Source organism: Alosa pseudoharengus, unplaced genomic scaffold (assembly GCF_046254945.1).
Source record: "Alosa pseudoharengus isolate Yale_2024_CS ecotype anadromous, Long Island Sound unplaced genomic scaffold, YU_APseudo_1.1 YU_APseudo_1.1_scf_4, whole genome shotgun sequence".
Taxonomy (NCBI): domain Eukaryota; kingdom Metazoa; phylum Chordata; class Actinopteri; order Clupeiformes; family Clupeidae; genus Alosa; species Alosa pseudoharengus.
The window spans coordinates 12,838,092-12,855,968 of record NW_027468774.1 but is presented as its reverse complement, the minus strand read 5'-3'; the positions used below and the strand labels follow the sequence as shown (position 1 = coordinate 12,855,968).

General features: G+C 40.4%; 1 protein-coding gene across 1 annotated transcript in view; it reads left to right on the top strand.

Moving 5' to 3' along the window:
- LOC143102347 (collagen alpha-1(XI) chain-like) overlaps positions 1 to 17,877 on the top strand; it is a 126,698-nt gene that overhangs the window by 10,055 nt on the left and 98,766 nt on the right. The window contains exons 2-4 of the mRNA XM_076265877.1: positions 11,634 to 11,798; positions 12,569 to 12,782; positions 14,315 to 14,477. Coding sequence (XP_076121992.1) covers positions 11,634 to 11,798; positions 12,569 to 12,782; positions 14,315 to 14,477 — 542 coding nt within the window. The remainder of the gene's footprint in view (positions 1 to 11,633; positions 11,799 to 12,568; positions 12,783 to 14,314; positions 14,478 to 17,877) is intronic.

Sequence of the window (17,877 nt, the reverse complement as noted above, 5' to 3'; positions counted from 1 at the left end):
TGCCCACCCTTAAAAATAGGGCACAATGTCTCAAACTTTGCATTTTGCCCACCCTTAAAAATAGGGCCCAATGTCTCAAACTTTGCATTTTGCCCACCCTTAAAAATAGGGCCCAATGTCTCAAAAGCATCATGATAAAGAGATGAAAGCCACGTCAATCTAACATTGCAGCAAAAAGCAGAGGAATTATAAACTTTGCCAGAATCTGGCAAGAGTTTGGTAGTCTGGCATTTTGGCAGAAACAATCCTCTGTGCGTCTCAGTTAAACAGTTGGGGGAGATCAGCCTGCCACTGAAGGTGTTCTTCAGCTCAACAAGCCTATCAGTTAGATTAGAAGTGTTGTTTAGAATACTCAGCTTGTCAAGCATTCACCTTTCTGCCATCGCCTCATTTTAATCCAGCTAAATTGCACCTCAAATGATAGAATTGGCTTTCCTGTCAAACTTGTTCAGTCAGCTCAAGCTCAAGTACTTTAATTGCAATTTGTCCAAGTACAAGTGCAAGTGCATTGGAATTCTTGGGGATTCTCACACTCACATAATATAAAAGAACAATATAAAAACACAGTATAAAACAATATAAACACAAGATTTTCATGATAGCATAATAAAATACAAAGAGGGTAATAGCGTAATAGACTAATAGTGGAGTAATGTGCAATCATAGTACACAATGAAAGGCTTCAGATTAAGGGTAATGTAGATATAACATATGGAACATTGTGTGTGTGTGGGAGGGTGCTGTCTGTGATCACTCTGTCAGGGATTTTAGACTGGGAAATGTGTACCTCACTCCAGCCTGGATGTCCTCGGCCAGCTGTCTGACAGCTGTTGGGGAAAAAACTGTTGTGGAACCTCTTTCTATTGGTTCTGATGCTCTCTGGTTAGTAGTGCCTTCGTTGGTGTTTAGGGAGAGAGTATCTGGGGTGATGTTGCTCTTTTAGAATGGCCTGCAGTTTGTTCCTGCTGCACAGTGTGAAGAGAGTGTCTATGGAGGGGAGCTGTGTGCCAATACTCCTCTGTGCAATTTTAATAACCTGCTAAAGGGCCTTTTTATCCTTCACTGTAGTGTTTACGTATCATACAGTGATGTCTCTGGTGAGGATACTCTCCACTAGACCTCTGTAGGCCTGTCCAAGAAGCTGTCAACTCAAGGCAGCTTTTTTTAGTGACTAGGGGCCTCATGTACAAAGACTTGCATTGAATTCCTACTAAAACATCACGTGCGCGAAAATCTGGAAAGTAGCGCATGCACAAAAAAATTCAGATGTATGAAACTGTGCGTACGCACAATTAACATGAAATTAAGGCCTGACATAAACGAGCATTACACTCCACCCTCCCTCCTCCGCCACTCGAGAGCACAGACCTCCGCGAAGACAAAATGGCCTATCCCGCAATATTAATAAGAATGAAAACTCATTTGTGGATCCATCCGTACTCGAACCTGCTCCAAAATGTAATAATTAAAATCATCAAATTAAAAAAAAAGTTTATTTCCAGCGAATGCGAGGTAGAAGTGCTCTTAGCCGATGAAATGGCAAGAATCTTACGTCTTTATCATCTGTAATTAATAACAAAAAAACAGTAGTGGCAGTAGCTACTAGGTTCAGAGACCGTGGCAGATTCATTGGTCAGTCTGCAAGTAGGTGAGAGGGTTTGCATAACAGGGTTTGGTGGGCATTTGGACCATTACAAAAGAACTGCATTAATTAATAAAGTCATTGAATCAAGATAGATAGATAGATAGATACTTTATTGATCCCCAAGGGGAAATTCAATCGTGTCCAAATAAGAGACCACACATCGCGCACCCAAAGTAAAATAAACAAAGTTGATCCAGGCCACCTTGACAACACTACGATTTCTTGATCATATTCCTATAATTTGCACACAAGTGTGACAACAATAATGCGAATGCTTACTCGAGGAAAGTCAAAGTAGCCCATGCAGTCAATTACACAGGCTATAGCAGTGGTGTAGTCTACGTGATATGCAGGACTACACAGTATACCCACTTAAAAAGCATCACCATCTCAGTATCCCCACTTAAAATAGGCAAGGATAGGTATTAACATTTGGGGTTGATCACAGTATACCCACTACAGTTAACTATACTACATATCAGTATACCCACTACAGCTAACTACACTACACCACTGGGCTATAGCTATTCACTATATCCTGTCCCATATATGTATATTTTTGAATGAAAACTATTGGAGATATGAAGTGAAAACACCTGGCCAATGGCATGGGCAAATGCGTGAAGCTGACCCCATTCATCACAGGTTTCGAGGAAAGCTCTTCAAAATCTGAAATGTTTGATAAGCCATTCATCAACAATTGTGGAACTAAATATAAGGCTGTTTCTAAATAGGTTTCACATTCACTTTTAATTCTTGATATCCTCTGATAAGACTACAGTTGACATTATAGATGTAGGCTGTTGCATAGCTTAGTAGTATTTGCACATGTTGCATGCCCATTTATCTAGAAACATAGGCCTACTTCGAATAACCGACATTTCACAATACTATGCAAATAAAGGCCTAGACTCGTGATCAACTAATGTTGTTGCGCTGCCTTGCCTCTACGTGTCGCCAACTGGCGATACACATTGGAAATGTGCATACACCAGACATATAGGTTACTTCATACCCCAGGCCTATAGGTGGCATTGTTTCTTTACAGAAATTGACCAAAATTTGCGCTTTACAAACAGACAGCCAAATGGCTAGTGCAAGGTAACCAGAATTGTTTGTGTGGACTGATGGTGAACTGTCAACTGTAGTCAACTGTAAAACTAATAAACTTTATTTTACGGTTTGTGAAGGGTGCATTCCCGTCCTTTATTTGGCTATTGCAGGTAGGCCTACTAATCACCTTTACTTTCTTTGGTTGTAGGATAGTCCGTGATTCACATTAGTTTTGGCCATCACCGCAATTAGGCTACTAAACGCAAGGGTTACCCAAGTTCTAGGCTATTCTGTCGCCACATTTATACTATTGCTATAAAACCTTCGTTAGTAACAGTCAATACTTTTGCCTGCATCAAATCGCGCATTCGCATTCAGTGTGCTACCATCGGCTTAACGTGAGTTCTAAGCGTCTTTGTATGCTTATATCTGATTTCACTCGACTGTGAATGCATGTATATATGTTGTAAGACATGTAAAATAAATGAATGACACTGGCACTACGCACAAATTAATGTAGCCTAAACTTACACCGCACTTTCCTAATAACTTAAGTTCTCTCGCGTCACTGACAGTAGCTAGAATGCATAAAAAAACACCGGGGAAAACAGTGTTCAGTCCACCAAGTCATAAGCTATCGGCGCTGCGCAGCACCAGTTGTGATATTTATCTTACGGAGTGTAATCGTAGGTAATGTCATGTATGAAAACTAGTATTGTTAGGCAATACTACAAGTGCAAGTCCAGGGCAGCTGAGGTGTGGCAATGACATCATCGCAAGCAGGATGTGCGGTTTCGCTGTCTAAACGAATTCAAACGGGCTACGGTTTCAGATTTCTCCACTCTGGGACCAGGTTTCAGAAAGGTGCGGTTTCGGGCAGTGCGTTTACAGTATTCGTTTGGACGCTCGGCCAAGACGAAGCAAAACCTCTGCGTTTAACCTAAAAAGCGTCTCCGTGTGGACGGGCCCTAAGCTGCACCCAACTTGCACCCAAGTTCACACATCAATAACCTTAACCCAATAAGGCACTCAGGCTCGTAAACTAAAACAGTAGGAGACATGGTTCCATAAAAGAAATCAAGCTTTTATTAACACCATGTACACAGACAATATATACACACACGTCAAACTAACACATGTACATGTACACACGCACATGTGTGTGCACACGTACACTAAGACAGGAGAGAAAGGGAGATAGGGTACAGGGCTGAGAAAGGGGGATAGGGTACAGGGCTGAGAAAGGGGGATAGGGTACAGGGCTGAGAAAGGGGGATAGGGTACAGGGCTGAGGCTTACTGGTGAGAGTTCAGCGGGTCTCCAGGGGGTCACTCACTCACACATGCTTTATCACTCATAAACACAACGGCAAAACAAAGTCACAGCCAGTGAAAGGAAGTAGACAGGGTACACAAGGGGTATCTCACCACTATAAGGGTCACTGCACCTCCACCTTGGGCCCTCAGCTCCTAAGAAACCGAGGAAGGAGACACTGGGTAAGTGGGGCCACACTCACACACAGATGCAGCCAAAATGGTAACAAACACAAAATACAGTACTTGCTGGCCCCAGCACTAGATATCAATAGCTATAAAAAGGACTCTGGCTATTTCAATTTCAATTTAATTGTACTTAGAGCGCCAAATCATTACACATGTCTCATGGCGCTTTACAGAGTGTTAGACAATCAGAGAAAAAAAAAGAAAAGAAAAGAAGGCTCATGGGTAACAGGGGCGAGGAAAAACTCCCTAGAAATGGAGATACTGTACATATAGGAGAAAACCTCGAGCAGATCCACGACTCAAGGGCCTGACCCATCTGCCTAGGGTCAGATACAGGACAGTAAGGTCTGTTTACATGACAAATGCATAAGTTAGTCAGGTGTAGAGAATAGAACATTGTGTTTAAAGCCACCTGAGGTGAATGTTACAAGAGGTGGGATGGTTACATATCCGGTATGATAATGCATTAATCCTAATTTAGTGTCAGAAAGTTCAAATAGTCCATTGTAGGAAATGGAATTGTCCAGGGGATTAGGATTTGTCATATGGCAAGTGGTGGGCCGGCAGTACGGGCTAGGAATCCGGGCAAAGTTGTCATAGCGCAGGTGGTGGGTCGCTAGGCTGTACGGACCAGGAATCCAGGTAGGGGGACAGTAATAGGCGATGATAGGGCAGTCGTAGGGATTGGACTTCAGGTGAGATGAGTGAGATGAGGGCCAAGCACACGGATGGCTGATGACTGGTGATGGTATACCTCACAAGTGAGGTAAGGGGGAAGAAAGAGAAATGTAGAGTGGGTTAGTATTGCTGAAAATCAAAATGGCTAATGTCAATAAGTAAATCAATGGTACTATATATTGTTGCAGTATACCATAGTGAGAATAGGCAAGAGAGGGAGAGTTGAGAGAGAGAGAGAGAAGGGGAGAGAAGAGGGGGGGGGGTTGTATGGCGTGACACATGAAAAGTCAATGACAGCACTATGCTATAGCAGCATAACTAAGGCATGGTGAAGGGTAGTCAACACCAGCGCAGGTATGGTCAGTGACCACCATCGCACGCAACCATCACCACTACCACGACCACCATCGTGCCAGTCACATGAGGACACAGCAGGGTGGTCCATTCCAAAAATCCCTGAGGTGGGTGAAGTTGCACCATACCTAACTTTGGGAGGCAGTAAAGAGGTATGTTTTAAGTCTAGACTTAAAAATAGGGAGGGTGTCTGCTAATCGAATTGAGGGAGGGAGATTATTCCAGAGGACGGGTGCGCGATAGCAGAAAGCTCTACCTCCTACTGTAGTTTTTGAGATTCTTGGAATTACAAGAGGTATTCTGTGATCGTAGCGGTCTGGATGGGTTATATGGGACTAGGAGATCTTTAATATATTCTGGTGCCCGGCCATTTATGGCTTTGTATGTTAGAAGTAATATTTTGAAGTCAATGCGACTTTTAACAGGCAGCCAGTGTAGGGATGCTAGGATAGGGGCTAGTGATGGGTCATACAAAAGCATAGAGCAAACAGAAAATACAATAACATTAACCAATATTCTCACGGCAGGGCTGCAAACACTGATTAGGGACTCCTGTCAGTGGTACAATGAAAGCAAATGTAAATACAAATTAAACAATAACAAAATCAATTGCAATGGGCCAAACACTGTCACACTGGGGATCTGCAGCACATTTTATTATAACACACTTTACATTGACAAGGAATCTCTTAGTGCTACAGAATGAAAAAAATGCAGTTAAAACAATAAAAGAAAAGAAAAACACATTTGGATAAGATAAATGATGCGGTGGTAGTGTAGCTGGGCTAGCGTGCAGTAGCCTGAAAGTTGTGGGTTCAATAATATAGTTGACATACATACAGTATGTAAGTCACTTTGGGCTACAGTGTCTGCTAAATGAATAAATGTAAATTTAAATGTAAAAAATATTTTTAAAAAAGACAGCGGTGAAAATCAGCAGCTGGTCAAAATAATTAAAAATCATCATAAAAAATGTTTTAAGACCACATTTTAACCCTTAAACAGGCAAGAGTGAAAAAATAGTAGTAAAAAATCATTTTATGTTACATTCTGTCTCATTTGCACCTAAGGAAAACATTTCCACATTCATTTTTGAAATATTTTGGATATTTTGGATTTTATGAGTTGTATCTCCTGGGATACGTTGCCCTATTAAGGTATAAAAAAACAAAATGGTGAACTTTTCCATTTCTCATTTCATACATATAACTGATAAAATCTTGCTTTCCTTGATCATTTATGTCATAAATACTATTTTTAAAATGGATTTCATATTATTTTTTATCAAATTCTACTATATAGTATGGAGATGACATCTCATCGGATGTTCTGAATTTACGGGCTTTTGCTGTTGACGGGTGCTTAAACTTTTTCGCAGAAGTACACACAAAGTTATTAAATGAGATAACTTGACAATTTGTCAGTATTTGTGTACATTCATCTGGCTTTTCTTTTTGATTTACCAAAATGGCAGCAAAATAAAGCCTGTACATACTCAAACAGTGTTATGCTATGTGTATAACAAGGGAACTTTGCAGGGAGCCATCCAGACCTTAACAGTCACAGCCCACTGAGGTTCCGGAAGTAACAATCTAATTCACATTCTCCTTTGAGAACTGGATTATAAGTCATAAAATTGTAACCATCCAATGTAGACTTAAAACCTATTTTATACAGTCTAAGGTTAAAATCAGCTACGGCATGATCAACCAATTATATCATATAGAACTTCACAGGTCTATGTGTGGCCATCCAGTGAAATCTGTTTTGCTTACCTTGAAGTGGAAATGGCTTAATGTAAACTGTGGAGGAAGTCATCTTGTCTTACAGTCAAAATTAAGTGTTTAAAACTATCATTAGGTTGGCAAACATTGGAAAATGCATTATTCACAATAGCTGATCATGGGATTAGTAGTTCCTTCGATTGGAAATTAAATGTATACATACTGTATACATATGTATAATATAATGTATTTTTGTTGTTTTTCCATTAGTTTTTGTTTTGCACAAAATTAAATGTTGCACAATCATGATTCACACCATAGCTGGTCAGCCTAAGGCCAGGCCTAAAACACTTTATACCGATTTTTCCAGACATCAAATGGAGAAATTAATGGGGAACTTACATCCAGTACCTGACTCCTTAGGGAGGTAGGTGGTGACTGTTGAGTTCTATAAGGGACTGCTCATTGGTTAAGCGGGTTGGCCTGCTCACTTCAGTAAATATGGCCAAATGTCCCTCAATTTAAGCACTGTCACCTAAATTTCTTTGCTTTTTTAGGCATTTGTTCCATTGCCTCTTCCTCCTCCTCCTCCTCCTCCTCCCCAGCAGAACTATTCACAGTCTCTAGTTCTAACTCTCAATTCTGTCTGATTATCCTAATCTTCATCACTAGTGCCTATGCCTGAAGTGTTCAGGGATCTCCTATCACGCTCATTCTCTCGCTCTTCTATTCATCTTTCTGTTGCCATAAAATGAGCTAACCGTGATACCCTGAAGGACAATATATGGTTGTACTGTCATAATGTACATACCTGTACATGATAACATCTCTTTTTGCAGTGTATATTAGCATATCTTCCTGTTTGAGACTACTGTACATTTTCAATACTACAGAGAATACCCATTGACCAAATTTTATACCCTAATCTGGCAACGTATCTTGGGGGATACATACATTTTAAAGTTACTAAACTAACTCCACAAACACAGTTAGGCTTTTTTGAACATTTTGAGACATCAAGTTGTTGATTTGGTGTTCAGGATGCAGATGACTTGGGGAAAGAAACTCCTTTTCAACTACTCCTCCTTTCTAATTTAGCCATGTGTGAACATATTGGTTTAAACCAGTGGTCCCCAAACTACGGCCCGCGGGCCGGATACGGCCCGCCACCTCATTTTGGATGGCCCCCCAAAACATGTCCGTGGTATATAGCATCCGGCCCGCACGGGAGTACGACATCGTCAAACTATAACCTCCGTAATTTCCCCCATTCATTCTCTATGGCGTGTCTTACAGTACACATGTAATACTCTTTTTGTCCACTGCTGGTTGTTTTGGCGCTGTTTCGCGTTTGCCATAGAAAACGGAATGAAGTAGGCCTACCTGCAAACAATGCAAGAGGCCTATGCTGACTGCAGAAGTATTCTAAAAGTTTATCAATTAATTGTTAATTACTAACTAACTTCTATTCAAGTCATATTTCTGGGACTTTCTGGGATAATTATTTCTATTTTTTATTCACTCGTTCAAATGTTCATACAGAGTTCACAAAGTTCTCATCAGGTGAGTGAAAGTTAGAATGGTGGTCATTTCAGATGTTTTTGCCAGCACTTCATAAAACTCTCATAGTTTGAGAACTTTAAATTATTTGTAGGATATTGCTTGTTCACAACTTGTACTTGTATGCAAAGACACAGAGTTCAGAGTTCAAAATATACTTTTGGGACCCCCTGCTAATACTTTTGGGAATGCTAAAGTCTTTTTATTAGTATTATTTCATTTGAGCTACATTTTACACTGATTATGGCATGATTGGTAAGGTAGACTGCTGTTGTTCACAGCACTAAGCTATTTATGGTTACTGATATACTCCGAGTCTCTGGCCTTCTCTTAGAGCCAGTCATAGTGAGCTGGCCCTCAGAAGAAAAGGTTTGGGGACCACTGGTTTAAACAGTCCACAATCAGGGTGTTTCAAGAGTCAGCTAATTCTCTTGGTATACCTGACTGGATGGCCATGTTGTGTTCTCCGAGTTTACATGTAGCACTGACTGACATCCTTAGTCAGCCATACTTTCTGATTTGGAAAGACATGGGTAGGTTTCCCCTTCTCCCTTCTCTTTAGTTTTGTGCATTTATGTGAGAGTATCCCAATTCTCTATTGGATCTCTTTTTTGCTAAGGGGAAGCTGTTCTTCATTATTTAATGAAATAGAGGTCGGGATTGTGTCGTAAAATCGCTAAGAATTGTGGGAATCACGGTAACAGCGGCTACTGTACAGATAGAAAGTCAATGGGGTAGGTAAGACTTATGTCAAATAGACCTCTTTTTCTCGCTACTGATAGGTTCAACATGTAATCACACATGTTGTCCAACATGGAAATGATCTCTATGGATATATAACTATGTCTGTTTTACCCAGTGGATGTAAAACAACTTAATACGAGTGTTTGCACGTGCAGTAGTAAGTTACAGCTTTGTAAGTACGTAGGAGGGCAGAGTCAGGCTAGTGTAACGGATGCCAGATAGCATAGCTGTGTGTGTGGAATGTTAGTAAACCCCAATTACTCCCCAATGCCTCACGAGCAGTACTGGCATGAAAGCTAGCAGCCTGGGCTTTTAACTCGATTGTCAGCATGCTCGACTCCCGATCCGAGGTGCTGCTGTTTCTGGGAATTGATCAGTTGATCATAACTTCTGAACCAAAGGTGATAAATTGATTTTGTTTTTTTCTCAAAGGAAAACACAAAGTTGTCTATCTCTCATACACTATATCTGTAATATATATTAGGTAAAAAATAAGATTTATCTTGACAAAAATATATTTTCGTGGTACAGTATTGTTTAAAAACAAGGTGTGTTACACTCAAACTTATTAACTATGATGTATAACATTTTAAAGGACTAGTTCTCCTGATTACAATGAGTGGTATATTATCTCTGCCGTGTAGCATGGCCACACAATAAGCCTTTTGTGTCACGAGGGCACGGAATGTTTTGTGTGGTTTGCAAAGGGGTAATAAATCTATCATAACTAAACAAACAAAACAACAAAAGGTGACAATTTTTTTGTGTTTTTTGGGGTTGATTTTTTTTACTTATTTTTAAAAAAATGATGTGTGTTTTCCCTAAACTTATTAATTATATTTATGCCATTTGTAAGGGCTGTCTCCTGATTAGAATGGTGGGTATATTGTATCTCTGTCATGTAGCATAACCACACAATAAGCCTTTTTGTGCCATAACGGTAGGTTTCCACACAGCGAAACACCGTGTGAATTTCAGCCAGTAAAATGTTGCCTCAGGGGTGTGGACGGCCAAAACCGTTAACCGTTTGACTGCAGTGTCTAGCCAGTGGTGGCAAGCGAGCTAATTAGGCTATCAGCTAATTCAAAAGTTTAAGTAATTAATGAAGATATACAGGGGACTTTATGCCTCGGTTAAGTTGATGTTGCCTATAAACAATTCATGTTCATAGAAACAACAATGTCAATAAGACATAATATACCTGTGTTGCAGCATGTAGCCTAGCTGCCTGGCTAGGCTTACAATGAAATGCAATGTCCGGAAATGCTAGCGATTGGCCTGTCGGCTACCTGAAAAGTTTGAGTGTTTAAACTAACATTTACAGTGACAGAAATGTACATTTACAGAAATACCCAACACTGCTCACCACGGAAAAACAAGCACACTGAGAGACTCATTAATGAAAAACTTTGCCATTAATAAGGATTCTAAAATTAAAAATGATAATTGTTTTATGTTGCATTCACTCTTGTGGCCATATATTGAAGGTCCTATTTTTCACAGGGAAGTTTTCAAAAATCGCTATTTTGGAAAAGTTAACAGCATATCATTATGGCCGATTTGTATGAAAGTCACGCATTTTACATATTACTATGTCTGATGCCCCGCGAAATGGCAGCGTACCATGTCCAAAATGTAACTTATGTCCAGCTTATTATTCGCTTAACTTTTTTTACCACTCGTCTGATATCAATGCTTCATATAGGCTACTGCTGTCGACTCCTCGCATCTACTACAGGTAGCGATTAGGCTACTTCTGATGTCAAGTAACGACCATTTAGGATATGTTGTAAAATATCGAAGTTGTGGGACATTTACATAGCTTAAAGTGTATGTTTATTTTGTCGCCCTAAAGACCTCCATGTTGGTTTCGGAAATCAATCCTACAGTTCAGCTAATGCATTATCAGACCACTTTTGGTCTTGACCCTGGTCAGTTCAGCGTTGAGCTTCTTGATGTGGGTAGCAATACTGTAATTTCCTGTCTATTACCCAAGTGACTTACATGTCAACTATAGGGATTACATTGTCCCTGGAGCAACTTGGGGTTAACTGCCTTGCTCAAGGGCACAACTGTGAAAGCCAGGAATTGAACCCACAACTTTCAGGCTACTGTCCGCTAGCCCACTACACTACCACTGCCCCAGCTATGACGTTACACAACGGCGTGAGGTTGGATGGGTGATAGCTGTTTGGAGTTAGGAACTAGGTTGGGAAAACTAAATATAAAATAAGTAAAAAAAATATGTGTACATGTTTTGGTATTCAGTAGGTCTAAATGACAAGGCTAAATGCAGTGGTAAAGATGACAATGTTTTGACAAATGTTAAAGACAATTATGTACTAACAAATGGTGTCCTCTATATTCCCACAGCTGGACCAGTGGATGTGCTCAAGTTGTTTGACTTTCACAACACTCCAGATGGAGTGACAAAAGTACCAGGGTTTTGCACCCTCCGAAGAGGATCCAAACCAGACATTGCTTTTAGAGTGGACAAAGAGGCCCAGATCAGCACTCCCACCAAGCACTTTTTCCCAGGTGATAATCCTTCAACACATACATATTAGACTAACGTTTTTCTCAAATATACATTTACGCATTAGTGCATAACTCCTTGGTATAACATTTTATTTACATTTATCAATTTATCAGACCCTTTTATCCAAAGCGACTTACATATGTCAATTATATTACAGTATAAGGGCCAAGTATTCTTGTGTATTGATGTACTTCCCTAGACTGGGAAAACCAAGGTGAACCTATTAGCAAATTTGAATTTGCTCTGCAGGTCAGTCTGGCAAGGAGGCCATTGACACCCATTTCCAATGTTCCAAAAACCCAGGCCCCAATCACAATCACTTATCCAGCATTGTCAGGCTTTATATGACCGATAGAGCAGTGCATTCAACACAACCAGTGGCTGCACTGATGGCGACAGGGTAAAACCGATATGGATGTGTATTTTCTTTTGTAATTGAGTAAACAATTATATTTAAATCCCTAATTTATAAAAAAAGATTTGATTGCAGCACTTCTCAAACGATTTGGTGAGAGTTAAATGCACCAATTTAAGTTTAATTTCACTGCTGATTATGCCCCTGGAAGTTGTAAGTCAATGAAGCCTTTCCAGACCCACTGTCAATCTCAACCGAGATATGCAGTCTGATGTCCTGTGAAAGAGAGAGTGAGGAATTTATCAAAATAAATTTTAAGTGGATATGAAGAAAAAGATTGAATGTGTTTTTTTATTTATTTATTATGTCTTGTGTTATAGCCCTAAATTGTGATACGTTGTGCATATCTTTCAGGAGAGGAGTTTCCCCAGGACTTCTCCATTCTCATGACCATCAAGCCTAATGCTGGGGTGCAGTCTTTCTTGCTCTCAATTTACAATGAACATGGCATTCAGCAGATGGGTGTGGAGGTTGGGCGCTCCCCAGTTTTCCTGTATGAAGACCAGCATGGGAAACCTGCAGCTGAGGATTACCCCTTATTCCGTGGAATCAACTTGGCTGATGGAAAGTAAGTAGTGCTAGATATTTTTTTATTAGATTGATTATTTATGGATATCATTTAAATCAAATGACTGAATTGTTCAACTTATGTATATCCAAAAAAAAACCTTTTTGATGAAATGTCAAAAATGCCTATGCTGTGTGTTGTGCAGATATCCACTAAAGTTAGTATACAAACCAGCTAGCGTCACTCTCTTGTAAAACCATGTTGTATCAGGTGTGCTGCTGTGTTAAATACAATGCAAGGTAATGGAAGAGTGCCATGTGGCTGTGCTCAAGACAACTCAAATCCTGTAGATTTCCTCATAGCTTCTTTTTTTACGTGCAGGATTGGAACCAATAGCAATACCAAATCCGGAATTGAAATTGTTAAAGGGAATTTAAAGGGGAATTCTGACAATTTCAAATAGATCTCCGTTTCTCGAGGTCACCCAGTACTGTCGGTACGAAAAAAAATGAAAACACCTGGTTTTACCTAGCTCAATTGCTGCATCCAACGGCTAAAGCTGCCAGGTGGACGATGTGCTCTAGTTCGTAATTTGTTTCGCAAACTGGCCTGTTTTCCTCGATGTTCCTTCCTCCAGCATCTCCGTGATTGCTCGTTGTTTGGATTCAAATCCGGGAGAATCTCTCTCGGCCAACTTGAACAATCAGGTAAAATCACAGGAAGATGGTATAAAGTGTTGATTTCGATGTTAAGAAGTACACTGAAGTCGTAGGTTATAGATCCATATGTTTGAGAAATAAAAGCGCACAAAAGTCCAATATAAATGAGTATTATGCACAGTCTATGTGGAACGGTCACGACCAAAGATTCATTTGGCAACTTCGAACCCACAGGTGGCGTTATGAAAGGATCGTTGTTCGGTCTTATCTTTGCAAGTCAGCACTATTGCTGCCAAGGGTACAAACCTTTCACTGTAACACAAGTTCAGAGGTTTACACAAAGTTCAGGGGTATATACAGGGAACACAGGTCACACATCGTTCATGGGTTACATATCGTTCACTCGTTTGCTCTTTTACTAACTGTATGTAGTAGAGCCCGTCTCCGATGACGTCTTTATCTCGGCAGCTGCAAGGCCAAGCATGCTTTTTTCAAACAGGCTTTGCCCATCCACAGTAAGACACAAAGCAACAAAGAGAGACATAGGGATACAGAGCGCACATAGGGGGAATTCTGGTAGAATAGCTTCAGTATGTTAATAGTATTAGTTAAACTTGTTGTAAAAGTATGTTAGTTAGGAATAACTTCAGTGTATTACTTGAATATGGTTGAGGTAATATAAATACATGCTTTACAGTTTCAAACTCGTTCTCTCATCATGATGTCTACAAACCATAGTGATAAATTTATACCACACTGCGATGAAAAATTTGGGTGCACCTAAATTTTGTGCTGGTGCCCCTAAATAAAAAAGTTAGGCTGGAGCCCTGCAAGTTTGTTGTTCTAAGAATGACATTTGTTTAACTTTTTTTTTACAATATCCATGTTTAATGTGAACTAAAGACCACTTCGTTTTTAACCATATCCTTTCAGATGGCACCGTGTAGCCCTCAGTGTGGAGAAGAATATTGTGACCATGATTGTAGACTGCAAAAAGAAGATATCCAAAGCCCTGGACAGAAGTGACCATGCCATTATCAGTACAGATGGAATTGTGGTGTTCGGCACCAGAATCCTTGATGACAATGTGTATGAGGTAAGAGAGATTAAGACACTTATTGGGCTCTATTTTAGCTATCGGAAACGCTTGGTCAGAGACACAAAGTTTAGGGCATCCGTTGCCTACTGGTTAGGGAATCGGACTTGTGACCAAAGGGTGGCCGGTTCAATCCCTGACATCCGAAACAGCTCTCCCACATCCACATCCACGGATGAGGTGCCCTTGAGCAAGACACCTAACCCCTAACTGCTCCCCGGGTGCCGTATTAAGGGCTGCCCACTGTTCCAGATGTGTAGGTGTACTCCTACTGTGTGTGGGATCCCAACTCACTGCTCCAAGTGTGTGTGTGTATGAATTGGGTAAAATGCAGAGAACAAATTTCAACAACCCCCCCCCCTTCTTTCTTAATCAGTCATGGGTGTGTTTTAGGCGTAACATTTTGTAAACTAATGAGAGTGACATCTGTCCTTTTAACAGCAAGCAACATCAAACTACGCATCTGTATTTTGACAGTCAGTGCATTTGAAGGAATCTGCTTGTACACGACATTGTGTATACAACCAGTGCTCGAAGTGGGCCGGTACTCACTGGTACACAGTACCTGCACTTCTACATTTGACTCTTAAGCGTACCTGCACTTTTTCTTGCGTACCGGCAGTTCTTGCCGGTACTCTTTTCTGTCATCTCTAAATCAGGTTCCACGTATCCTCTGGCTCTGGGGCTAATTAAGTAAACTACATTTCCCAGGATCATGCCGCTATGTGACACTCACCTGTTCCTCCAAACTGTAGCCTCTACTTGTACAGCTTTCTATCGTCACGAGGCAACAAAGGGGCAACAGAATCATCACCGCACATAATTAAGTGGCTCTGACAGGAGGTAATGTTAGCACATCTTAAAATGCCTACCAGTCTAGAACTGTGAATCAAAACACTCCAACACCGGCATAAGTAACATGTTTAAAAACTATTGTGTGTTAAGGGGGAACACATCCAATTTAATGAAGCATTTGGGAACACACTGGATAAACTTGAAAGCAGAGGAACGTTCGATTAGGCTACTTGTCATCGCTCCATGATCTGGCAGAGTGTGTGCATCCATGGCAAGCAGTTTTAACGTTTAATGGCTAAACATCAGATATGGCAAGCCATCTAGAATTATAATTATGCCTAGAAGCAATGAAGCTACAGATATTGATAATACAGTGAAATATAGTTAAATTCCATGTACAAAATTGCTTTGCAAATATGTAACCTTTTTCAGCCCTTTACAGTTTGCACTATACACTGTGATTCATCACCAATATCTCTTAGTATATTTTATTCACTGTAAAAATTAAAAATATAATTGCCTATTTGATGTCTCGATACCAGCTGATACATTCGCTGATATCAATACACCGTACGAAACATGTGAATGATGAGTACCGGCACCTTTTTTTCTCCACTTCAAGCACTGTATACAACAAAGAGATTTCACTAAACTTTGCTTTACTAAAACCTGTGTGTGACTAGCATATAGCATATGAGTATAGCATACATGCACCTGCACTCGCCTATTATTTGAACTCATTGGCAAAGTGAAACTAACTTCACCGTGGTCTCGTGGGCAATGACAAAACAGTTATACACAGTTAATTACTTTCCCTATTGATTGACAATGGGTTACCATCGAAAACATAGCCTGGAAAAAGCAACACTTACCCCAAAAATGTTCGAATGTCTGAATAAAAAACATTTATCCTGCAGAGGAGTTGCTGCTTACATCTCATGACAGTGCGTCTTCAGCTGTGCTTCATATTTGCCTCTCGCCCCTCGCCTAATCACTTTTATCCGTCATTACCAATTTGCAAATGATGGTGAATAACTACTCATTGTGAGATGTATTTTGTAATATCTTTATTCTAATTATGTTTCCCATTGTAATTGTGTAATTTGTAATGTTTTGCATGGATGTGCGCTGGTGCGCGATTGTGGATGAGAGAAGCAGGGTGCGTTGTGGACCCACCCATACAGTATCACTGTTGATAATGCACTCTTAAAATAACATATAAACAACTCGCCATGGATTTCTGACCAGGGTTTCTCTTGGTCAGTGGCGTAATGCGTTTTAGGTGTTGTACGATATCGATTTTTAGATCATGTGCCAGACCCCTCCTTAGGTCGTTAATTGCCACACCTCTTGGCGCACTGCTCGAAAAAAGAGACAAGCATGTTGAAAAACTCGAGTCTACAATAGGAGTAGGTTTTGCGTTGTGATGATAATAGATTTTCCGCCAGGTTTTGCGGCACAAAAATAGGGCCCTAAGAGTCACGTCGTAGTAGGTTAGCCTAAGGTAGGGTTTCTCAACGGGGGCGTTCGTACAACCTAGGGGGGCGCTGGGAACGTGAGTTTTTTTATTTTTTTTTTTATTTTAAACTTTCATGGTTTTCACATATTTTTGGTGCAAAAATAGGCTACCTGAAATAAATAGGCTATTTTCATTCATGGGTTTCTAACCCCTCTACCGTCCCAGCTACATCTTACTGTTTATCTATGCTCAGTGGTCATACAGTGCAGTTCGGGCCTGCACACGCCCGGACTCATGTCCCCCAGCCCCAGCTATCGTCATCTGTATAGTAACGCCGATAAACATAACCCAAGTTTGCGGCTTAACAGTTAAATAACCAATAAAAATGTACACAATTCACTGTGACGTCTTCATCTTTAATAAAACAACACAAATGAACATGGCGGATAGCAAGAAAAAGTGCCGACAGTACAATGCAAATTACATCCATTTTTACAATTTTTTTTTTTACCCAACCAGTCTCCTATTGCTTCTAACAGTGGGCTAAATCTGCTTAATAATAAAATAGGCTCATAGGGACATTTTCTTATAATTCCAGAAGAAACCAAAACAGCACAGAAATGGGCTCGTTTTTTTATTTAAGCAATATAGCATGAGTGTGAGTGGCCTATAGCCTACCCAGGGGTGTAGTTTTTTTTATTTTTTTTATTGTGTGTGTGTGTGTGTGTGTGTGTGTGGGGGGGGGGGGGGGGGGGGGCGCCAGAGGATCAAAGTAAGGTCAGGGGGGCGTTTGCTCAAAAAAGGTTGAGAACCACTGGCCTAAGGCATGGTCTAAAACTCTTTTTAACTGAGTTGATGGTGGTGGATCCTAAGCCACTGCTCAGGAAGGTTGGAGATCTTCTCCTGGACGTGGATGGCTGTTCCATTGCCCCATCCCCTGAAGTCTGCAAACTGGGCGTCATCCTGAACCCTACCCTTTTATTTTATTTTAAACTTTCATGGTTTTCACATATTTTTGGTGCAAAAATAGGCTACCTGAAATAAATAGGCTATTTTCATTCATGGGTTTCTAACCCCTCTACCGTCCCAGCTACATCTTACTGTTTATCTATGCTCAGTGGTCATACAGTGCAGTTCGGGCCTGCA